The 24,912-nt window shown below is 40.0% G+C and overlaps 2 protein-coding genes across 8 annotated transcripts in view; one reads left to right on the top strand and one right to left on the bottom strand.

Annotated features, from left to right (window-relative positions):
- Positions 1-6,535, bottom strand: part of BABAM2 (BRISC and BRCA1 A complex member 2) — a 172,846-nt gene extending 166,311 nt beyond the window's left edge. Inside the window, exons 1-2 of one of the 2 annotated variants that reach the window (XM_065058171.1) lie at positions 6,386-6,535; positions 2,350-2,509 (exon numbers count right to left, since the gene is read on the bottom strand). In XM_065058171.1, the coding sequence (XP_064914243.1) occupies positions 2,350-2,477 (128 nt within the window). In that variant the 5' untranslated portion in view covers positions 2,478-2,509; positions 6,386-6,535. Of the gene's footprint in view, positions 1-2,349; positions 2,510-5,886; positions 6,191-6,385 lie in introns of those variants that run through there. The other variant, XM_065058172.1, reaches the window with a different exon arrangement.
- RBKS (ribokinase) overlaps positions 4,936-24,912 on the top strand; it is a 74,069-nt gene continuing 54,092 nt past the window's right edge. For 3 of the 6 annotated variants that reach the window (XM_065058174.1, XM_065058176.1, XM_065058173.1), the window contains exons 1-3: positions 6,255-6,393; positions 19,954-20,046; positions 24,137-24,269. In XM_065058174.1, coding sequence (XP_064914246.1) covers positions 19,991-20,046; positions 24,137-24,269 — 189 coding nt within the window. In that variant the 5' untranslated portion in view covers positions 6,255-6,393; positions 19,954-19,990. Of the gene's footprint in view, positions 5,139-6,217; positions 6,394-19,953; positions 20,047-24,136; positions 24,270-24,912 lie in introns of those variants that run through there. The other 3 variants (XM_065058175.1, XM_005503827.3, XM_021289484.2) reach the window with 2 other exon arrangements.

The following is a 24,912-nucleotide window of genomic DNA, read 5'->3' as shown; positions in this document are numbered from 1 at the left end:
CCTTACCCTTCTGTTCCTTTAAGTGGTTATCACCTATGTTTGCCTCTGCTTGCTATTTCCTCTGCATTGTCCTCTCTCTCCTTTAAAAAGCTTAACAAAGTGAATAATCCCATTGTGTGAAGCTATGGCAAGAGAGTAACCTATGGTTTTCAATCCATTTTTGGACTCTCACAGCCTTGCGAAGTTTTTCTTTAGAGGCAGTATACAGCAACAAATGTAAACCTACAGACAGAGATTTTGTTATTAACTGACATGGGCCTCTCAAAAACAGTCTGTGGAGTCCCAAAGGCTTCTATATCAAAGGTTAAAGACCACTGAACTAGATCTTGATATATGGAAGGCACTTCACTGCTATTCAGTGATGCACATACTTTAAGTAATTTTACACTGTTTACCTGTTCAGTGACATCATAAAGCACTAAATCACAAGGAACTTCGTACTTCCACACTGACATGTAAATTAAAAATTTTCAATTATAAATAACCTAACAATTGTTTATTTGTAACAAGCAACAAAAACCTTTCCTAAAAACCCACATGCACAAAATTTACATTTCAAATAAATTTCAAGCAATGCTAATAAATCCTGTTTAGGACAATGCTTTTACGAAACTTATTTGTACAAAAAAAAAAATGCCTCAAAAAAATTATCAACTAAATGTAGAATCTTGATTATCCCAACTCTAGCTCCTAATAACCTCTAGCTATAAAAAGCCTCAGCATAAAGAATGAGGTTCATTTCTATGTGCCAGAACAAAAAAAAAAAAAATACTGCTAGCACTTGCATACTTGCATATAGCTGAGACTACACCTTTAAACAAGGCACGTGAGAACCTTTGTCCAGGGCTGTACATGTGTTGTAGACCTCATGTTCAACACAGTTACTGCACAGTTTGAATCACTGGGTTTGGGTGACAGGCAGAGTTGGGGGCAGTTTTTAGTATTTTAAAGAATGAACTCTTGGAAAACATTCAGGATTTATCAAAGCAAATTCAAGATCTGCTTGGTAAGATCATTGGCTGAAAACGCTAGGCACTTATTAAAAACACCTCTGAAAAGAGTCAGATGAAAACACTTCATATTATTTTAATCTATTATTTCAAAGGCAGTGAGCAAAGAGGAAAACCCTTATCTACCTCCTGGCAAGCTGATACTACACCTGTGTCTTCTCTCTACCTTTTTCTTGTATTCCCTTCTCAATAGGAGAAATGTAAGACAGCTCCCATCTCAGACTTTTCAGCAGACTAGCTCAAGAGGAAGAAAGGTCTAGCATGAAATAACAGCAGCAGATGCATAACTGCTCAGCCTGTCTCACATAACTTGCCAACCAGACAACACTAAAAGTTATAGCTTCTCAGACCCCCAAGTAAATCTGTCACATCACCTTACAGGGAGGGAAGGTTCCTTTCCAACTAACCCTAGAACTCACACCTTCTTGAAAAGGCATTGTAAATACCAGAAAAGTACCTCTCAAACTGTTCATGAAACCATAATAAAGCAGTCTACAGAAGCACACTAAACAGAAGTTTTCAGCAGAACTAAATTTCAAACAACAGTGATTCATGGTGGTTCTTCAGATCTACTGGCTTATACTATCATTCAAAATCATAAACAATGCAGTAGTTTGTACAAAAGTGGTGATTTAGACACCTTAAGCTCTGAACTCCAGTATCAAATGAATGCCTGAATCAGCAATGCCATTAGATACCCAGCTCTAAAAATAGAGCAATTTCTGACATGTCTCATCTTAAGTATTCTTTCAACATCTACCTTGGGAGTCTCCCCTCTCTGCACAGTGCCTAAAGTAAACTCTACTTTTAGCATTTCACTTTCCCCATCTATTATTCACAGAGGTTACAGACCAGAGTACCTTTTTATATGTGGATCCCAAACTTTATTACTGTCTTAAAACCATCACAAACCCTTCTGAAATTATAATGTACTTGAGAGAGGTCAGATAAAGGAAAAGCTAATTTTATCATATTTAGCATATTCATGACTACAGGTTAGGTTACACGAATTTATGCTCAAGTTTTTAATTTACAGAAAAGATCGAGTAAACAAGAGATAAACAACAGGAAAAAGAGTTTATAACTATCTCACTGCTGACAAACAGCACTATCAAGTGGCAGCAATAAAATTGTTTTAACAAGATTATTATTGCCAACAACATGACAAATTATGTCTCCCAAACTACAAAATTACAGTAAGACAAAAAATAATCTAGCTAGTATTTCAGCTCCAAATATATTGGAAATGCTTAAATACACACAAACCTAGTAAAATTTAGTCCTGAAAAGACATCTTAACTGTGAGGGGTTGGGTATTCTTTTTAGATGAGGAACTCACCCAGATTTCAAGTCTGTAATCCGTAAACAATTAGTAGCATCCAGTCCCACTTTTCCATTTCTGACCACACTGGAAATGAAGGGTGAGAGTGCTGGAGAGATTCTGTTCAAGGCAACTTCAGGTGACATCTTAGTATATTCCTCTTTTCTTTTGCCTTGAACTGCACAGAGATGGCAAAAGAAAAAAAAAAAAAATAAAAAACAATAAATATCCTCCTTATTTGATGTAAATACACATGCACTCTGCAAACATCAAAGGAAAACGCTAAGCACGCAAACAATCGGGAATGTACACTCACTGAAATGTGCACAGGTTTGTAAAGAATTTTTTTTTTCTCCTACCTCTACAACATGCAATGAGGCCTGTTTATTCTATGTCAATATGAAAACAGACTTATGTCCTGGGCTCTTTTAATTAAGAGCCTATCCCTACGAGAAAAAGTAATAAAATTTGAGGGCTATTCTGGCACTTCACAGCCTAGCCCTTCTTATGAGCATTTCCATTAAGAGTCTACAATTGACAAGCCACATTTGTTCTGCTTCCACTGAAATCGATGGGACTTACATTACTGATTGCAATGGGACCATGGGTTTGATTATCTATCCATATTCTCATTTGTAATTTCTAATACCACTAGTGTAACCACAATCAGTATTACTTTTACATTACTTCATTAGTTAGCTATTTACAGCATTTCACATTGGCTTTTAAAGGCTAATGCTGTTTTTCTTTCAGCAATATCACCATACTTTCTGAAAGGCATCTTCATTCACAAAAATGATCAAGAAGCTGACATACACACATTTTAAACACAGCTCTTTCAGAGGCACTTGCAAGTGCATGACCTTATGCTAAATCACTTAGGCCACTAAGTTAACACAGTTAAAGAACCTGCTGCTTTTTAGTTGAAATGCAGAAGATGAGCATGCACATATTTTAACTCATTGCACCACAAAAAGGCTGGAGAATGTGGACAACAACAGACTGTGGCAGGAGAAGTGGGACAAAAGAAGGGTGAGTAACCTATTAAAATGCTAACTTAACATATTCTAGCATATTATTAGGCACAGAGTTCCACATGAAAATTAACTGAGCTTCACAGTTTTAGAAAACAAAACCGTAAATGACTCAAGGTAAGATAAACACATCACTGACAAGTAAGGCAGAAGAGATCATACTTAAAATCTGACCATTAGAAGATATTTTTTAAAACACCCGTTTAATTGAAAAACACCAATACATACTATATTTACTTTCTTACAACATGCTGCGTATGGACTGCTGTATTAGAGTGTGAGAGTACTAGACAGCGTAAACAACTCAAGGCAATAGTTGCAATTTTCTGTTGATTCTAGCATAGTTCACAAGCATTAATTGGTAACTAATAGACTTTCTACAAACTGGTAGTTCCTGTAACCAGTAACAACACTAAAGTTACGCATTCTTTCCTTTTGAGAGACATTCACGCTGAACCAGTGTGAACCAAAGTTCAAAGCAAGAGGATTTATCCTAGCTATTCTGAATGTATCAGAATAAAGCAAAGGCCAGGCACTGTGAGGCAAACAAAAAGACTAAAAAAGACTTCCCAAAACAGTAATTATCTTTAATACACTGATTCCTCCATTTTATGGCAGCTAAGGAAGCTGAAGATTAAATATCCATGTCCTAATATATAACACATTCTCTTAACTTATATGATTTCCCATAACTGACAACAGGCAACAACTTAAGTTTTCTTAGCGAACACCTGTGACGGTTTAAGATGCCACTGCCTGTTTGTTACTTTTCTACCAAAAATTACTGCCTACTCACCTTCATTCTTCACCAGAGCAACTGAGAGAACACAAGCCCATACCTGACCTATTACAATGTAAAGTCCAATGGCTTAGCTTGCAGCTAATAAAAAATAGTTTAAACTTAAATTATTCTTTGCACAAGATTGGCTAAAACAGGGCACACAGTTCAGTCTGCCATCTTCAATTTCAAGCAGAGGGGTAGCTGAACTGATGGAGGGTAAGAACTTCTTAAACCACAAAAAACATGCTGAAAAACAAGCTATATTTCTAGCAATCCCGAAGGTATCCACAGAGATCTCAGAATTTATTCCAATGATAACACATTTTAAGGGGACTGCAAATGTTACAAGGGTAGAATTGAGACATAAGATACACGTGGTGATCAAAGCTGAACAGATGCACCTTCCAAAATTAACTACAGGATGACATTCCTTATGTTTTTGTTAATAAAATATGGACATATTGTCGAAACACAATGTAAATGACTCCTAGGCATTTTTCTTGGTGTAATTGTACCATTTCTTTAAGACCCACAATACCTTCTACATAAGAAGCCAGACACACAATACTTAAAGGGTCACTATCAATTAAACACACCAATTTATTTTGTAAACAAAGCTCTTTACAAACTACAACAAAACCAGTGCCATTTTAGTAAGTTTCAGTTGTCATATACACAGTTCTTTTTCCCCACCTTAATTTTCCCACAGTACTGGAAACAGAACACGAACAAACTCAAGGGAATTAACAAAAACAAAATTCACTAGACCGTTTCCCTCCCAAACCAAAACATTTGAAAGAAGTAAACAAACTAATGGTTGAATCCTTTTATATTTTAGATATCGTTCAGGCAAAGGTAGCATATGCTTCACAGACTTCATGGTAACCATAAAATCCCAGGCACCGCTTTGAGCACTAGCGTTCGGACCTGTGGTACTCTGCTCCCCCAGCATCGCGAATGACACTATGGGCACGGAGTGAACCTCTAAGAAGGTAAATATTGTGACAGAGGCTTTGAAGCGTGAGGGAAACTTTCCCGCCTAACCTTCTCGGGCGGGCTGTCGGCAACTTGGTTTTGTGGCTTTTACTTTGAGGGCCGCTGCAAGGGGGGTCTGGCTATGGGGAGAAGTGGGGACCTACACCCACCTCCTGCTACCGTGCCCAACCGCTCCCCCACCTGCCAGCCCGCAACACGACCAGTAACGTGCGCCAGCGGAGCGCCGGGTGAAGCCCCAGCTCCCCGGGCCGGTCCCGGCTCCCCCCGAGCCGGGCCCCGTTGGTCGGGTCGCCGCCCGCCCCTCGTGAGGCTCGCTGGGCCACGTGCCGGCGCGAGGAGCGGGGCCGCCAGCCCAGGCGCTGCGGGCTGTGCTGAGCTGTGCTGAGCTGTGCTGAGCCGTGCGGAGCTGAGCCGTGCGGAGCCGCCCCGGCGGCGGCGCCCGGGAGCGGGGCAGGCCACCGCCGGGCGGTGCTAAGGCCGGCCGTCGCCCTGGGCCGCACCGGCCCCCGCGCCGCCTCCTGGCCAGCTCCTCCCAGGCCGGGCCCGCCGCCTCCGGCACCCCCCCGGCCACAAGAGCCTCGAGGCTGGCGGAGGGAGCAGGGGCCGGTGCCGGGGCATAAGCAAGCCAGCCAGCCAGCCAGCCCGCCCGCCCGCCCGCCCGATCTGCCGCCCCCGCACCGCTCCCCCGTGGCTGGTAGGGGCGCTGCTCCCGCCCGCTCCTCCCCGTCCCGGGCCCCGCCATACCTACGGCGGCCGGAACACAGCCCCTTAGCAACGGCCGCGGCCACGCGCCAGTCCCGGCCACCCGCTCCCGCCCCACCGCGCGGCGTGCGCGCCTCCGCTCCCCGGGACGGAGGGGGTCTTCACCGGCCTCGATATTGGCGGCCGCCGCAGTGCCTGGGCAGACGGTCTCGCCGCGCAGGCGTGGGGCGGCGGTTTCTTCGCGACCGGAGCGGGGCGTGGGACAGGGCGAGGAGGGGAGGGGGCGGCCTTGCCAGCAGGCGTTCGCCAAGGGCAGCCCTCCCGGCCGAAGGCCCCTGCGGGCCATCCGCCGCCACCACCTCCCCCGCCCGTCGCCCCTGGCAACGGGCGAAGCCGCTGGGGCGGCGGGGCCTGGCGCGGAGGCCGAGTCCAGGGTCCAAGGCCCGGGCGGCGGCTTGGCCGGGCAGCCGGGTCTGCGGCTGCCGCTTCCCCTGGCGCCATGGCCGCTGAAGTGGTGGTTGTAGGATCCTGTATGACCGACCTGGTCAGGTTAGTACCGGGAGTACTCCCGCAGACCCCTGGACGGAGAAGCCCCGAGGTCAGGGGAGCGCAGGGCGTCACGCTGCCGGGGGCACAGCAGCGGCTCTCTGTGCCTCCCAAGGGCAGGCCGGGCCGGGTACACCCCACCCCTCTTGCCCTGGGCCGAGAACAGAGAGTGTCACGTCTCCCTCCAGGCCGGGACAGGAGAAGTGGGGCCGGCGCCAGGTTTGGCGGCGCAGAGCTCCGGGCAGAGGGAAGGGAGGCGAGGAGCCGAGCGCGGCTGGCTGCGGCACGGCAGCGGCGGAGCTGCCGCTGGGGGCGGCTGGGCCCGGGTGATGTCAGCCCTGCACAGAACACTTCGAGAGGAGCCTGTGGGAACGGGGAGAAGTTAGGACGTGTTGTCTGCTGGAGCTTTGATCAGCTGTCTGTGACTGCGGGGAGAAGAGAGGCCCGGGTTTGTGTTCTCAGCTGTGCTGGGCGTCTCGGCCTTAGCCTTGCCAGAAATGCAGCGTTTCACAGTGAACTCTGATGCTCTTGATCAGCGGTTTAAAATGATTTTATGAACATAAATAAAGGTGGTCAATTGTAACGCGTGTTCAGTTCAAAGCACTTGTCTACCCTAGAAAAGCGAGAAAGAAGGCTTAATATTGCAAAAAAACACTGAATTTAACTTCGTTAAAAACTAGGTTATAAGTTGCTTACTTGCAGACGGTATTTTACGTGACTCTTTGAAACCAGAGGGAAAGAGAAGGCCTCCCAAGCTATTCATATCCAAAGAGATCAAGAAGTGGAAACAGGAAACCCTCAAAAAATTAGTACCTCAGTACCCAAAAGCTGATTTTTAAATCATTAAATCGTTTTTTAAATTAATGTTTTAATACCTGTTTATTTATTTTGCTTTTAGAATTAGGTGCTTGGGTCTCACTGTCTTCTTTTTTTTTTTTTTTTTGCACATAGGTAAGGTTTGGAAACTTCTTTTAAAAATTAAAGTACAGAAGTTCATGAAAGCTCTTGGTTCCAGCAGCCTGTGTTTTATAGTGAACACCAAATATCAGAAGAATTCAAGCAAAATTGCAAGAGTTGGCGATGATGCAAATGCTAACCTAAACTGGCTGACCTTGTCAGCCCCAGTAAACTTGTAAATCGGTCTTTGATTTGCACTATTTTATACACATCTGTTTTTAAACTTTATATGCAGACTTGGTTAAAATAGGATTTAAAAGTGTATGTATCTGGACTTCATCAATTTGTCCTGCTGGGAATTCTGCAGTGAAAAAAACAATTCCTCAATCTGAATCAGCAGACAATTATATCAAAGCCTGTAGGTCAATAAAGTGTAGAATAAATGATTAGAAGAATATGCTGAGGAGTAAGTACAGTTTAGGCATAGACGTGTTGCAGAAATTATGAAAACCCTTAACTAATCATAGAACCTGTGTCAGAAAGATTTAATGCTTTATGTAATCTGCAGAACACCGTGGCAGCTTTCCAAGAAGAATAGTTGTCTTGTAAGTCAGAGTAAGATCTTGTAGAACTGATCTTGACATTATGTGTGAACAAGCTATCAGATGCTTGTGACGTTATACTGAAATATAAAACATAGTGCTCTAACCTCCAGACATTCATTTTTCTGTCTCTCTAAAATGTGGGGGAAAAAAATCATCAAAAAGTTGTCTGCCAGTTGAAGCATTGCTGACAGCTGCAGCTTTGGGCTTTTTCTTGACACTTAAACAAACAAACACAAAAGAAAACTGTAATTTTTTTGGCTGCAAGTGTGATATGATAGAAATACAGGCATTTATTCAAAGCCATATTAACTAGCTGTGCTGTAACCAGAGATTAAACCATGTGTTGTAGCCATAGATGCTGTTACACCTAGATTAAGCAGTTGAAGAAAAGCCATTTCACTTTTCAGGCAGCTGAGAGAGTTTCTTAAATTGCACAAATGCTGTCACAAGGATGTATCTGACTCACCATTATTAGCCTCTACTTTAAGGATCAGTGAGAGGCTTTTTATTAATGATAAGCTAATTTGCTTCGACTGAAAAAGGGCAGCCTCATTCTCTCTGTTACTAGCATGGGACTTCGGGCACTTAATAAAACAAGGAAAAGCGTGTGTTTAAATTTAGCTGGCAAGAGTTTAATCCGACCAAAATCTCTATGTAGTCCCCATGTAGACATAGTTTAAACATATTCTGTGTTGCAAAAATCCTGGTAAAATTAATGTACTATGCTGTAGGCTGGGATGTGCCTAGGTGGAGAGCAAAGCTATGAAACAGGGAACAATAAGCAAGCTTTATTACATGTGGTAAAAACTACCAGATTAGGATTAGGACTGATGCCAGGAGGGTGTCTCTTGACTGTCTTTATATCTGAAATTTAGAGGGGGCTGTATATTCTAGGCTTAAAGCTAGGGTTCATTTCAGCAGCGATGAAGGAGCATCAGGTTTTTGCAAGTTTGTCATTTATGATGCTGTTTCAGTTTGTGAAAGACGTGGACAGCAGTGACAGTGTTTAATGCCTGTCTATCACTTGTTTGGAGGAGGCCGAATAAACTAAATTAGCAGAGTCACGCAAAGGATGTCAGACACATTTTTGGACAGGTTGTGTTTGATAGGCATATTCACCACTCAAGACTACAGCCTATCTCCCCTAGAAGATAATCATATTGATTGAGACTCTGCCAGAGCTAGACAATGCTATGTTTTAACTCAGACTGATAAAATACCATGTTGGCCCTTCAGAATACAATATTGACCCTCTGTTGGGAAGGCTAGAAGCTCAGAGTAGCAGACATTAAATGGTAAATACTCCCAGGTCTGTAGAGGCAAGGTACCGAAAATCAGAAAGATAAGCTTCAGGCTACCATCGGACATATGGTAGCCAGATTCACCACTAAAAGGAAAGTTAACACATAATGTTTTTAGTCATTACAGTAAACTAATGATTTAAAGAAGCGTAACCCCTGTGTGAAATGGAAATGTACATTCTGAAATTTTCTGTGTCTTACGTAATGACCGAGAAGGAAAAGGACAGGGTCCTTCTGTTGAAGACAGTATTCAGATGTAATTTTGAGAAATAATCAAATTCAGAAGAAAGGGTAGTGTGCCTTAAAATTCTTTTAAAGCGAAGGGGCCCAGTGGTTTGCTTTTAAAAGGCTGTTCTCATTGGAAATTCTTTTCTCATTGTCCTGTAGCGCTGCAGTGGCAGAATGTGGGTTTTCTAAAGTGAATTTAGTATAATCAAAACAATCTCACGTACATACATGCAGTAAACCACACTCTTTTGGCTTAATAGGACGAGGAACAAAACATATTTGTGGTCACAATCAACACTTCACTGGCAATACTAGTAGAAAACAAAACCAACATTATTCTATATGATCTATACATCAAACCAGACGGGTACCATCTCTGGTATTATTTAAATAGTTTCTGTTCTGATTCATATTTGTAGACTGGTCGTGACATTGCCATTTTAATTCATATTAAATCAGGACAAGACTAAACATATAAACCAATGAGAGTTCAGACACACTAAAACAATTAGATAAACAGGAGAAACTTTGGCATGGCAATTGAAAACAGCAGAAGCAAAGAAAAAAATGTAAGATGGAAAAACAGTCTTTGGATAGTCACAACAGCAACAGTTTTTCACTCAAGAGAATAAGACCACAGTCCAAATACTGGAAAACTGTGTTTGTTAGGATGTCCAGAATTTGAAGTCTTTGTGTTCTGTGGACCTCTTTCCTTCCCTCAGGTTGCTTGATTTTTCTGTAGGGAGTAGAACTGAAAGTTCTGCTTCCAGTCCTCTGTTGTAATAACCATAGTTAATAGTTATTACACGTAGTAAAACGATTGACTGAAAGCATTCAGCAAGAGAAGAAAGATATGGCAGAGAAAGCACTGAGCTACAAAGGACTGTGTTGCCAGAGCAGGCTGGACAGTGGTGACAAACGCACATCTGGAATTAACATCCCAGAGTAGTCTGATGGATACATCAAATCATGTTAATGAACTAAGCACAATCTCTGCTTTTGCAAAATGGCAAAGGTATCTCAATTGGTGAGATTCTACATCTTCCTCTGACATCTCTAGCGGTGGTTGTTGTCAGTTGAAGTGCTGAAGTAAATGCCTCATTGGCTTATTGGAAATGTCCACAATCCAAAGCTATCTCTAAGCTATCTCCGTACTTTCTTTTTTAAGGTGCAATATTTGGGATAATAATTTCAGACTTGTTTTTTGGTGGGAGTATGGAAAGGAATTTTCTTATTTTCATTTGAGTGAGCAGGAAAAGGCTCACATATTACTTCATTTTCTTCTTTGCTTTGTTTGCAGGTCTTTCACGTGTTCTCTTTTCCACCATTTCTTACGCATGCACAGTGACCAAGATTTAATGTTCTTCCTTGCTTTAATGTTTTTTTGTGCTCTTCAGCTTCTCCTAGCAGCAAAGTGTTCTAGAATCCTTCAAATCCATTTCATTTGTGTTTTTGTTTTTATCTGTAATGCTTCCCCTGCAGCAGCCACTCCTCATTCTAGTCAATCTGCCATTGCCAGCAGCATGGGAAAGCACAACTGTGAAGGAATACAAGCTTAGTCCAGTTGAGGAAATTAATCTTTTGGATCCAGAGAAAGGCAGCAAGGCATGAGAGAATGTGTCATCTGTGAATTGTTTAGTTTATGTAATAGTGAAAAATCTGGGCTTGATTTCAGAGCCTGTACTATTCCCTTGTTTTCTCTGACCTAGCAAAGTTTGGGTGTATAGTAAACATGAGATGCACAGGCCTGGTGTTTTGTTGTTCTGCCCTGCTTTTAAAGGACCTAAATGTGGTTTAGAGAAACACCCCCTTACCTTCTCTTACCTGGCAGGAAAAAAGCTGTATCTTGGGGGCCCAAAATGACAAATGGAATAAAAATCAAGTTGATGAAATCCTTAGTAATGGAATTCAGTAAGAAAATTGTGTTCTGTTTATATACAGCTTTTGAATATCTGGAGTGGTCCAGACACTGTTCATCTGATGTGGGGCATGATCCAAGCTCATTCATGTAAAAAGAAGCTTTCCACTGCTGTAAACTGTCATTAAATTGCCATTCCTCCCCAAAATTTGAGTGATCAGTTTATTTTAGGATGAGACGCAGTTTAATGTTTTTGTGGGTTAAAAGTATTCGGTGTTCTACTCCAGGCCTGAAAAGCATCCAACAAAGTTCTTCTAATAAAAAATGACAAAATATTGAAAAGGGAAAAAGGAGGGAAAATGTCTGGTTGAGTGTTTCTTGAATAACTAGGGCAAGGCCACCAATGACTTTTTTAACCCATTACAAGAGCAGCATTTGCAACCAAGGTTATGAACCCCAAGAGAGAGACAGTGTCCCATTGATCCCAGCTGGCACTTGCTGAAAGAAACTCTTGTTTGTGTGACGGAGGATGCTGTGGGTCCTCTCTGAAAAGGACTGGTGGTGCTAGAACACCTGCTCAACACTTGTCTTTGGCTCCTATCCATGAAAACTTTTCTTTTTCCCCTCCTTAATAAATGGAAATGGGGAAATTTAAAAAGTCTTGGGAAATACAAATGTGAAACTGCTCACACAGTGTCTTTTAACTTTAGCGCAACTAAAGTGTTGCTTTCTAGATTCTATTCAATTTAAACCTCCCTACCCTTTCATTTGGCGTCTTCTTTTTGTGTCCTAAGCTACTGTGTACTGTAATTGGGCACTGTCTTTCCTTCCAGAAGCAGTTACATTTCAGCAATAACTAATATGACTCTTGTTTTTCAGACTTGTTTATCTAGTTCAGTTTTAATAGTATGTATTTAGTAGTGCTTTTGAGCTAAAGAATAGCCCTTGTGGTACTACAGTCAGGCCTGGACAACACAAATGCTGTACCTGAAGTAATTTTTTTGGCTTCCCAGTAACCAAGAGGTAGCACTACTTGTCCTGCTATGCGTTTGGAAAACATTTTGAAGTTGGAGTAAGGGAAGAAAGGCAGTTTGCTTTGTAAAAAGATAGGTTGAGATAAAAGGGAGGGAAACCACAATCCTAACAGTGACAGCTCCCCAGCTCTCCAGAGCCCTCCTGTTTCTCTGCTTCTCTTTCTGCCAGTTCTGCATGCCTGCTTGCTTCCTGCAGTTTCCTTACATGGCTGCATGGCAAGGCTCAGGGAAAAGCTCTGGCTTAGTCCTGCTATCTTCTCCCAGCACTAGCATTTTGGAAGGTACAGCACCCAGTAAGTCCTCCGTTGCCTCCTCCTTCCCATGAATGAGTTTCCCAGCTGTCTCCTTCTGTTCCTACCAGCTGCAGTGTCTGGTCTGTTTAAGTTTGTAAATTGCTTTGAGATCCTTCAAGATGAAAGGTTCTACTTAAGTGAGATCATTATCGCCTTCTACATTTCTCCACTCCCTGTTCTCATCTCAACTTGGGGTCCCACACAGGACTCAGCATTCCCAGCTCGCAGCCACGCAAAGCTTACACACAAATTTCAGCTTCCCATCCTTCAGTTGTTTGACGCCTCTCAGAGTACTTCAGAGCTGAAGGTTAAATATATGTATTTTCCTGAGCCAATGCCAAAACACTTAGCATTTGCCACACTGAGATCGTACTTCTGCATTTGTGTCTGACTTCATGTTATTTTGTGTGCTTCAAGAGACTGTATAGTTCTCTTCCTCCCACTTCTGAAGTACTTACTCATTCTAGGAAGCATTCCAGCTACGATGTTGTTCTGTGATCCTACACTATATTCTTGTAGCCATACTTTGTTCATGTTCTTGTGGTTTAACTGTAAGCCTGTCAGGGCAGGGATTTCACTCCCGTCTGGTGAAGTGAAGTTACAGAATGGAACCCTGACAGGAGCTCAGAGGGTTTCCTCTGTTCAAGGACTCAGAGGCAGTAATACAGTGTTTGAACAGGAGAACCTCTCTTCTGTTCAGCTGCATGTCTAGATGTAGCCTTCATCTTCCATATTTAACTGACTAGTAAAAGAGTTTATTCATCGTATAGTATCTATGTGTGTTTATTCACAATGTCATTCACATTCCAGTGAAATTTCCCTCTTTCCTATGCAAGTGAGGTCATCTTAAACCTGTGTTTATGATACTGCAGTCATTTCCATGGCAGTAGACTATGATATCATCAGTGGAGGATTATGCCTTTCCTATGTATGTTGGCAATTAAAAATTATGGTTTGTGAGATAAAACTAGTGTTTACCAAGTTTTTAGGTTTAGTCCATACGAGGCAGGGAAACTATTGCTTAATTCTCTAGAGAGTTCACTTAGGTAATGGAGCAAATGAATCCAGAAGCATTTTGATCCTAGCAGGTGATAAGTTTTTGGGGGTATATTTTCCTAATGAGAGAAGAAAATCAGCTACTCCATCTTGTGTTTTCTCGCCTGGCAAAGAACACTTGTCTGAAACACCCTAGTACTCCTTATTGGTTTGTTATTCAAAGGTACTTAAATGCTTGACTTAAAGTAGCACAATTTTCTACTCTCATTAGACTGGCATTTTCCCCTTTGGAGGTCAGTAAGCTATTATACACTACCCACAAAAGTAAAACAATGCGCTTATCAGTCTTTTAATCTTTTTAATGGGTGCTCTATTTGCCAGCTATCAGTAGCTGAATCTCTTTGTTGAACCTTCCTAAGTATGTACATGCTTTCTCATGGGTTGGTGACAGCAGAGGTCAGAATTATTGTATGTCAGTTTTGCAGACTGAGATTACTAATGTAAAGCTTATTTACCAATTCTCCAATATCAATGTCAGGAGTAAGGGTTTTGTGTTCATTTCTGCTGCAGAAAGGTGTCATTTTATCTCAGCAGTGCACTATAGCATATGGCCATTGCTTCACATTGGAGCATCCCACTTTACAGATGGCACAACTGTTGCCTTTTGCTTTCTCTTGAATTCTTAGATATCCGTGCAGTTTCAAATAAATAGAAGGCAAAAGTAATACACTGGGCATTGGCATTGTCAGTACTTCAGGGTATTCCTTGGGCTTCTGCTGTATCCCAATGATACAGATTGAATATTATGCTGTGTTATGAATATATGTATTTTTTTTGCCTCAATGAATACTCTTTTACCAGATAACTCCCACAATTTGTTATTGTTTTGGTTAATGTCCCTGCTATTATTGGAAATTATTTTTTAATATTTAAAATAGCTCTTGCATTTTCAGTCTGGAGGTGTTTGCCATACAAGATTCACTCCAGTCAAAGTGGAAATTGTCTAAAGGAACTCCTCTGAAGATATTTGTCAGAATAAGCAGTTGTTAGGCACCATATTTCAATACCCAACACTGAGAATATTGTATTTTCTCCCCCTTTATGAGCCACAGAATTATACGATTAATAGTTTTGTTCTGTCTTGTTAATTAATTACTTGCTGGCTGTGCTGTTAATAGAAATAACCGTTTTCCTACGTGCATTTCTAAACATAAATTTCTTTGGGTGTATTTTAGTACTTGTGACAGTGAAAAGCTGCTGGCACAAATCAAAAGCTGTAATAAAAATCGTACAGGGTTGACGGTAAGAAATTTGTGTAAAAACACTCTGGGCAGGCATATGTATGATGCTGCCTCTAGGAGCTGTCTGAGCTGTTCTTTCCGTAGGAGCTTACCAGTAAGGTTTTGTTTGCTTGTTTTATACGGCCTCAGTTGTTAGCCCCTATATCAAGCTGTGGTAAATTATTTGATGCTGACATCTCTGGTTCTTTTCAGGCTTAGTATCATATACCTGGAGTCTGAAGAAAATACAGAGTGATTTTTCACTAGTATATTGCCTAAGTAGGTGCAGCTTTATAGAACACGTTGATCTTTGTGGCAACTAATTATAAAATAAGAAGGTGGTAATGTTCCTGAATATGTCAGTTGTGTGCTCTCTTCTGGGTTTTATTATTTCTTCTTTCCATTTGTGACTTCAGTCAATTTTGTCTATTTTTTTCCTGTACTAGATCAATAGTGTGTCATTCCAGAACCGTCTATGATTACCTTACTTGCCTTCACCTCTTCTTGTTGCCTTTCTACACCATGTTCTTAGAGTGCACTTCTTTTCTGTATTGCTCTTTTCCTGACTCTCGTCTTTCAAAAACTAACTTTTGGTTCCAAAGAATCATAACTCCCTGTAGCTAATTTATTCCATCCATCGTTTGCTATACTTCCTATCCTCTCTCAAATCCCTGTTTATACAAAATGCATAAACCTTGATAGTATAAACAGAAAAACTAAAAAAACATGTTGGTCAGAGCTGAAAATAAAGGATGGGAAGGAACAGAAAAGGCAGATCAAGTTCAGTACTCACATGGAGAGACAGGCATTTTCCATGTTTTCAGCTGTAATGAGAATGTGAATATGCCTTACTTCTTCTAATTGTCTGATTCCGGTAGTATTATTCATTGTGAATACCCTGTTAGTATTGTTCAATCTTTTAAAAAGTTGGTGTTTTTTTGTTTTGTTTTGTTTTCCCTAGAAAGAACAAAGTATAAAAGAAAAGAGACCTGTTGGAAAAAGCAGTTGATGATTTTGCTGGATCTAACAGCACTCCAAATAGAAGCGGGAAAAATGAGCAGATTTTTCTTCAGTTTTTAATCCCTGTTGATCATAAAATGCTGAGCATTAATGAAGACACAGGAGTTGCGCATTGACAGGCATCATAAGTCAGGGTTATACGCAATTACAACTTTCTGATACTTAGGGATCTACCTTTCCCGAGAGAGCTTAAATTGTGAAAAATGTAAAGGTCCTTACCTAGAGGAGATTCCTGCCTGTCATGGCAGAGTTAACCTTGGCCAGCAGAGCCCTAGCACCCCCCACACCCTGCATGTTCTCATCTTTGCCCCCCAAGCCTTCATGTTATTGTAACCCAAGATTTCAGTAGATGCCTTTATGATAAGATGGAACTTTAGAGAAAGCCTTTTTTATATAGTCACAAAGTAAAAACTTGTCTCATTAAGGCACTGCATATTTAGCCTTGAAGTGGTCAGGCAGTTTTACTGGATGATGGTTCCAAGTCCCTTCCAACTGAACTATTCTATTCTGTTCTGTTCTGTGACGTGACGTGCCATGCCGTTCCATTATCTTCTCATATTAAATTTAAATACATTGATTATCATCATTATCTATGATACATTAGGAGGTATGTGCAAACTAAGTATTGCTTTGATTATACTTTTCGTTTGTATAGTATATATGGATCCCATATGGATTCTGTAGGAAGCACTGTACTTACAAACTTGATGAAAATATTCTTGTCAGAATTATTGTCCTGGATATGAGCTTTTCGAGCAACATCTTATTGAAGAAAATCATTAATATTTTGACTGCACTGTACTTCATCTTTATGAGTATGTAGTGAGAACACATCTATAATGTGTTATCATAGTTTATAAAGCATAATATGCTTGTGTGTAAAATGCCAGTACTTAAGGGCTTGGGGGGGAATTCTTTTTCATTTTTTACCTGGTAAAGTCTGATGACACCATTTGTCAGGAGATCAGTAGGTGCCCTATTTTCTGCATGATAGGAAAGCAGAAGCACAGATTACTTTGTTGATTTACCGGTATATAAAAAACCGTGATGACAAGAACAAGGACCCTATAGCCTATCCACTCAACCATATTATTTCCTCTCTGTTCATTGTTTTTTGACAAATCCTTTCTTTAAGAGGTAGAGAAAAGATTAATGTTCATATATGTCTTGTGTATCTTAATCTGTCCTTGGGCATGTAAAGATCACTCTTTGCTTGGGTTGCCAAGGTTGTTTCATTTTGTGTTGATTTTTCTGCTTTATCTCTGCTACTTCGTCATGATATAATGTTCTGTTTGGCGTAGGAACTGTAGCCAACCTTCTTCGATCCTGGGTGAGCACAGCATGTTTCAGAGACAGTCTTTTCCAACATTGCCATCAGATTGCCTTGAAAATAGTTATGTAACTGCAGTTCCAAAAATAATGTAATTGAGAGACATCAATGAAGAACAACGTGGGAGGCAAAAAAAAGTTAGAGAGTAGTAATTTTGAAAATTTTCACAATCTTTACTAAATACAAAACAGATGTTTGGTAAGAATGATGGGGTGTTTACTGAGACTTGAGTATTTGAAGATAAATTCATATTTGTTTGGGGCTTTTTAATCTGTTTAGAGCCTCAAAGTCAGAATTAAACATTCCACACATTATGAATTCATGAATGTTGTGCCCACCTTTTCCCAAAATTTAACTGCTAGCGATGTGAGGAAATGTTATAGGTTCATTGTTCCATGAGAAGGCTTCTTACTTTTGGCAATTAGTTGAATAAATTGTTTCTTTGTGTTGCAGGTTTCATACTCCTAACATAATTTAGGAATTTTGATCTCTTGGTGATACTGTCATTTCACTGCAGTGCAGTACAGTGCACTACTGTAAATACTCCGGGACATTAATCTGAATGCCTTCTTATTTGTTGTATCTTATAATATCTAGGAGGATAAAATTTGTTTCTGCGTGAAGGTCAACACAAATGTTTGTTGAAGTTCTTGAAGAGCTGTGGACATCTGTTCTCATTCTACATGTTACGAATTTCGGTCTTTTTAAATTGAGATTGTGACTGCACATATAAGAAGATACCACACTTGTGACCCTCCTACCTGTAGTCAAAGCCATTCAATTTGTTTTCTCCCTTGCCAGAGACTTTTGCCAGTTATTTTGGTTCAGCTGTTTACCCATTCAGTAATGAGATCTACAAAACAGTCTGTCTTTTAAAATATATATATATTTGTGTTTCATAAAATACATATTTCCTCTGATGGCAGAACAGATTAAAGAGATTCCTCCTGCTCTGCACCAATTCATCATTCATCATTGTTTGTGTTATGGTGGCAAATTGTATATCATGTAAGATCGAAGAGGTTTGAAAAATACACTGAATGTATGATGGGGTAAAGCTTTTACATGTCTCTCTGCCACTGTGCCAGTACTGTCCTACAAAGGCACTGCTCCTTAAACATCAATTATTTTGCCTGGTACCAGTTTGGGTAGTGTATCTGCACTTCTCATTGCTGTGGGCTGGAGAGAGAACTCAGACCATCAAACATTCAAGAAATAACCAATTACTTGAGTTGTCTAAAAAGTTAAATTTTTTTAAAGAAAAACTTGTCATTTTCAGGGATACAAGGGGAAGAGAAAAAAAATTCTGTATAATTTCTAATTGTCTCTTAACAATTTTGTCAGTTATTAAAGATCTGAAGTGTGACTAAGAACTGGATAGCTCCGTATTTAAACAAAGCTGTAGTTAACTAAATTCCTGAGGTACTCTCTCTATAAATCCTGAACATTCTCTACCTTCCAGTAAGATGTTTTAGTGTATTACTAAAAGGGAAAAAGCATAAATGAATCAAGAACATGAGATTTTGAAAAGAATTGTGTTCTGTCTCCATGATGTGCATACTTTCACATAGGACATGTTCAAGTCTTTAAAAATTAAGCTAGACAAAGCAGTCCACGGCTAAACCAAAACATCAAGCCATATCCAAAAGAGGTCTGAGATATTTTCACCTCAACGTTGTACTCATATTCCTAGTTAGAGGCAAGAACTGTTCTCTCCTTCATTTTTATTCAGTTCTGAGAATCATGAAAGCCCAGTAAATTGTATGTATTACACTAGACAGTGGCTAGTTACACCTACTATAATCTCACAGGGATTTTCCCCATTCTAGGGAATTCCCAGGAGGGGAGAAAGAGCCAGTTCGGTTCAGTGATTCAAAGAGAACAGAATCAAAGCTAAATTCTGGGCCTGTATGTTCCTTTTTATTAAGACACTTTTACCTGCAGTATTTCTGCTACTATTTTGATACCCCTGATGATCTTCACCTTTCTTCAGGAGAAAAAATAATATTTGAATGTTTCTTTTGATACTGTGTAAATGACAGTTATCTTAGATAAAGTGACATCTAATCTAACATATAAATTCTCTTTCCCTCTGAGTTGCCTGATGAGAATATTCTTTTATTTTTTCTTCTTTTTTTGAGAAAAATGTTAGTTTTCTATTTTCCTTTCTCATGCACATGTCATTACTCAGAAACATACTGACATTTTATGCTTTCTTCAGTATGTCTGATGAGCTAAGTATACTCTACTACTTAATTAAACCTTACGTGCACAGCATTCAGTGTTTTCAACATACAAAGTCATCTCAAATGAAAGTCTCAGCATTGTTCTTATGGCAGAGACACTCCTGCTCCTCCCCTCACTCCCCTTCTCAGTCCTGCAGGTTCTGGCCCACCCTGGCTGCTCCACAGCGAGTTGGAGCAATTTGCTGATCTAAATTAAAGTAATCCTTGGAACAAAATTAGTTTGAATTAAAAAGCTCCATGAGCAATAAAAGTGATGGAAGAGAAAGAGCAGGAAAATGCTGCTGAGGAGAGGGCATGGGTTTACATCAGCTTAAGCTAACGGTGACGATATACCTTTATAATACTTTCTTCTGTTGAAGACAATGAACAGACACTGGTTTGGTGTCAAGAATCTGAAGAAAAGCATGATTAATTTCAGGATTAATTGATGCAAATGCCACTAACATGCATCTCTCCCTTTCCCCTCCTTCTTCAGACTTTCTATCTCTGAATATGATCTAGTAACTGCTTAGATGGGAACTTTTTCAAGAAAACCCAGAATACCAGGGAAAGGGACATTAATGATTCAGTAAGTTGCACTTTCACCTCTGATTCAGTGCTTCAACACAGTAGTAAAGGGTTCTGTTCTGTTCTTAATGCCATCCTACTGAAGGGATGTCTGTCTAAAAATACAAATGCTAATCAGCTCTAGCTTTTAAGGGAACTTGTGGCACACACTTACTGGAAGAGAGGGTTCAAGTTACTCCAATGGTGAAATCCTTATGTGTGTACTTTTATTCATCCCAAACCTCTGAAAGTGAGTGTAAGATTGTTTATTTCCCATGGACAAATGTAAGCAGCACTGCTGTGCACTTTACATTTAAATATTGTTTTGTAAAATCTGAACTGAAATTCTGAGTGATTATATTCCTTTTTGTTTAAAGTCCAAAGTATTTCAGGATGCTTCAGTCTGAACTTTCCCTTATGAATATTATTCAGTAGTATGAAGCACAATTTTCAAAACATTATATAATAATATTATTTCCCATCTAACAATTTTGTGGGGATTTTCAAGTTTAGTTTTTGGTTGTTTATAAGACACGAGAGCTCAATATACTTTGTACCATTTATCCTCTCAAAGCTGAGCAGAACTGGTCACATAAGCCAAGAGCAGCCTGTTGGATAGCAACTTAAATTAGGTTTTTCAGGTCAGTGTTTTCAAATTACGTCAAAGTTGTAAATGAGTTTTTGTAAAACATTTTATGTAACATTTCTGAAAGCCTGTGTGACAGTTTTTCCGATTAACTTATTTAGCCTAGTTTTGGAGTAACATTAGCTGTTTCATCACTTTTAGGCTATTTTGAGTATTCTTTGTGGCACCATCAGTAAGCCAAGAATTTATAGGGTTCCTTAATCACACAGATTACTCATCATTGCCTGCTCATAACAGAAGCCTGAAATGCCCATTAAAATTGTCTGATTTGAATCAAAAGTTAGTATAGTTGCAGAATTAAATGACAAGAGAATAGCAAAAAAAAAAAAAAAATTGAATACCTGTTTCAGTGAAAGCGAAACCTCCAGGCTTATATATATAGATCTGTACTCTGAACTTGTTTAATATGTAAAATAAAAATAGGCTTCTGGAGTGGCAAATTGGTCTGAAAGGATTGACGCTCCTGCCTGAAATGTAATAAGGTGGGGTTTGTGTTTACAGTGAGCTACAGGAGCTTATTGCATGTTCTTGCCTAGTCTGTTAGCCTATTTTTAAAATTCACTAATTATAAATCACTGTTCCAACTTGATCCTTTGCCTTGTACCTTTCCACCAAAACAATAAAAAAGGTCATTTCCACATCTTCAACAAGCTGTTTGATTCCCACAGGCAGTTGTTGTGCCATGCTGCTTAGAACAGTGAGACCCAGATTCACATCTCAGCAAGCCTGTTTTTTCACCAGTGCAATTACTGATGCTTCCATTGGAGTTGCATGTTGATGCCAACATATCCGAGAGAAGAATCAAGTCGTGGTCTGGTCATTGTTAAAACAAGAATGCGTATCGTTGGGCGTATTTCTTGAAAATGCATATGAACTCAGAGCAGTGCTATTAGCAGATGTCTGCTGAGATGTTGCAATTGTTAATCTTTGTCTAAAAATATATTTGCTTTTTTTGGGGAAACATATTCTATTTACAATAAGCTATAATCACTGAAAAACACCCTGAGGAAGGAAAATGAATTGAGACTTGATACCATTTTCATACTGCAGAATTTAAATAAGACAGTGTGAGCTAGTGGATTGAGCTGGTCTCTATTTTTGGTTTTGCCACTTGCTTCTTGGCTGACCCAAGGCACAAAAAGGCAAAAAGAGTTGCCTAAGTTTCGCACCCACAAAAGAGGAATAATGACGTTGTTCTGCTTTTTAGCGTGTAGTGAGATCTGTGGATGAAGGAAATTATACAAGGGCTGCAACTACTATTTCTTACCAAGGCTGAGTGACACAACTGTTCTTTACTGAATGGCACATAATTTTAGAAGTGTGAGTGCAGTACCGTGGCACTGGCTGAATAGCAGCTTCCTCGGCTGAGTTTTGTGGCCTTCATTCTCTGGTCCACAACCCTCACTACTTTGGCTTCCAGTGTTGAAAATAGAAATAAATTATAGATGTTGCCATTAATAAACATTATTTATCTACACTCACTACACCTTGTTCCCTGAAATCTTACAGTTACTCATTGTTGTAAACAACCTACCAGATGCTGCTGTGGGCAAACAGTTTTAACTTAGCAGGCCTTTCCATATATATATATATCTAAGGTACCTATAAGTATACTTCTAAAAAGCTGTTGCATTTTTGCTTGAAAGATCTTAAACATTTCCCAACAGAATGTTCCCAGCTCTGCCTCTCTGGAAACAAAATGAGTGTCATTAGCTGTGTGTGTGAGCCTTCTGGAGTTTCTCTGTGGTCACTCACACAAAATAAACCTGCTGGCTGGGTACCAGACCCTCACACTAAAATATGGGGTGCTCTGTTAGCAAGCATCTCTACTTACAGTCTCTACCTGCATCTCTACCTGCATCTCTCTGGAAACCATAACTACTGATGAAGCACAGACCTGTAGCAACTCCTTCAAAGCAAAAATCTTAACCTCTGGGAGTTCAGGACTTGTTTGGCTAGTTTAATTTTAGGTTTTCTTGGTTTTTTTTAATGATCCTAAACCTTTGGACTGATGGATGCTGGAATTGAAAATGACTAGGAAAAAAAAGTTTGTTTTTCCTGAGAATTTTCAGTAAATCTGGCTGTGGCCTGTCATGAATTCCATAAGATTTCACAAACACCAGTATGGCCTGGAACTTGCAACATACACTCAGAAAGTAATATACATGTATTCTTCATATCCATTTCAAAAAGCACTCTGCAGTGGTTTGCTAGTGCAGAAGCCTGTCAACTTTTTTCTGAATTGGAAGACTGGTAGTTTTGAAGCTATAGTAAGATTTCTTGGTAAAATAATGTTATAAATTGACAAACAGAGCAGAAGTTAATCTCTTGCTTGTTGGGGCAGATTGCTCTGTGTGCTCTGAGACTCTCCTTCCCCGCTCTCCCTTTCTTTCCTGCAGACGTTAGCAAAGCTGTCGGAGGTCACTGTCATTGACTGAATGAGTTGCTAATACCTTGTTGGAGGCCTTCCCTCCACACGTTGTGGACTTGTTCAGAGCTTAAGAGGTAGAAGGAATTCCATTTTTATTCCTTGTGCTTGGAATATATGGCTTGAGGAGGCGTAAATTTTGGCAATCTGAGTGTTGTGATCGCTGCTTTGAGTTATGCATTTTAATAGAAGTGGCAAAAGTAATCTGGCCTTTTGCATTCATACAAGTTATTCCACATAGTCTTGGTGGCGTCTTTTCTTCCTTTCAGCTTTTACTGGAGAGAGCAAAGCATTGGGTAGGGTTAACAAAATTACAGATTTGTTTTGTTTTTTCCAAAATGGAAATTAAACCAGAATACACTCCTGATGGGTCTTCGCTTGTATTAGTGCATCTGGTTCTGGGCATTCATCCCCAGAAGGATGTAAATGTAACTGGAGTGCATTCAAGAAACAACAAAATGCTGAGAAGTTGTAAAGCTTGATTTGTAAGAGGAAAACTTAAAAAAGAAAAAAGATAAATACGTACAGTGTGCCTGAGTGACAGCAGAGGGGAGCGAGGTTTTGATAATGATCTATGATTTTGAGGGGTGTGACCACCAACAAAGTGAAAAATTACTTAGGGTGGTTCAAGAAGGTGTAATTAGATGTAGTGAAATTAAATGAACAATATGTAAACTTGAGCTGAATGTTACAGCAGTGAGACCTATAGATTTATTATTTATCTGTATGGAGTTAGCACTGGGAAATCCCAGTTAGGGATCAAGTGCTTCTTTTTCTGTAGAAACATAAAACACAAACAAAAGAAATGCGATCCCTTTCTTGAGTAGTAAACAATAAGCTTGACTGGGTGGCGTACAAGGAATAAATCTAAACTGGTGGGATGTGGAGTAGAGACCCTAAAAGATCTTTTGAGTGTTTTTCAGTCTTACTGACCGGCTGGTGGACCATTTAGGATTATAAGAATGTAACTCTTTATTTTGAAGATGCTTGTTATTTTCAGTCACTAATGTATGTAAATATTGTTTTAAATTGGAATAGCCTTACTACACGATTGCCAAGAGCTGGTGAAACTATCCTTGGACATAAGTTTTTCATTGGTTTTGGTGGGAAAGGAGCCAACCAATGTGTCCAGTCTGCTCGACTTGGGGCCAAGACCTCGCTGATCTGCAAGGTAAGCACTGACTTGCGCTTGGATTACAGCTGAACTAAATGTGCATGCAAATTCCAGTAAACCTTGAGGTGACTTACAGAAAAGTTGTTTTGTTTTAATCCCCTTCTAATTCCCTTTTTTTTTTTCTTTTTTGTTATTGCAGCTATAAATTTAAGCACGGAGGAGGCTGTTTTAAGAACACTGCCAGAAACAAAGACTAGTTGGCTAGAGATCTGGCAGAAATTGCATATAAAGAAGGATTGCAAAACTTAGATTGATGTACCATGGGAAAGAGAATTAGAAAGAATTTGATATGTTCAAAATTCAAGTAATCTTGATTAGGCCATCTTTTTTATGTTTCCCACTGTTACAACAATCAGGGCTTGATGACATTCAGGTGCTAGGCACTATAGTCAATCTGAAATTTACTTAGTAGGTGATTAAAAATCAGATGCTGACAAGCCAGTAGCAAATTTGAGAAGGATTATAAAACTTTGTGCTTCAGGGGTTAAATCATTATCTCATTACCTGTGATTAGGATGAGACATTCATGTTCAAATTCAACTTTTGCATGCTTTGGGGTTTTTTTGCCCACTTTTCTGAAACATCTGGTATACAGCAGTTCTGAAGACTGGCTCACAGGCCATCAGGCTGATTCAGCTTG

The sequence above is a fragment of the Columba livia genome, chromosome 3, assembly GCF_036013475.1.
Source record: "Columba livia isolate bColLiv1 breed racing homer chromosome 3, bColLiv1.pat.W.v2, whole genome shotgun sequence".
Taxonomy (NCBI): Eukaryota; Metazoa; Chordata; class Aves; order Columbiformes; family Columbidae; genus Columba; species Columba livia.
The sequence above is the reverse complement of the archived record's forward strand: the minus strand, read 5'-3'. Positions and strand labels throughout refer to the sequence as shown.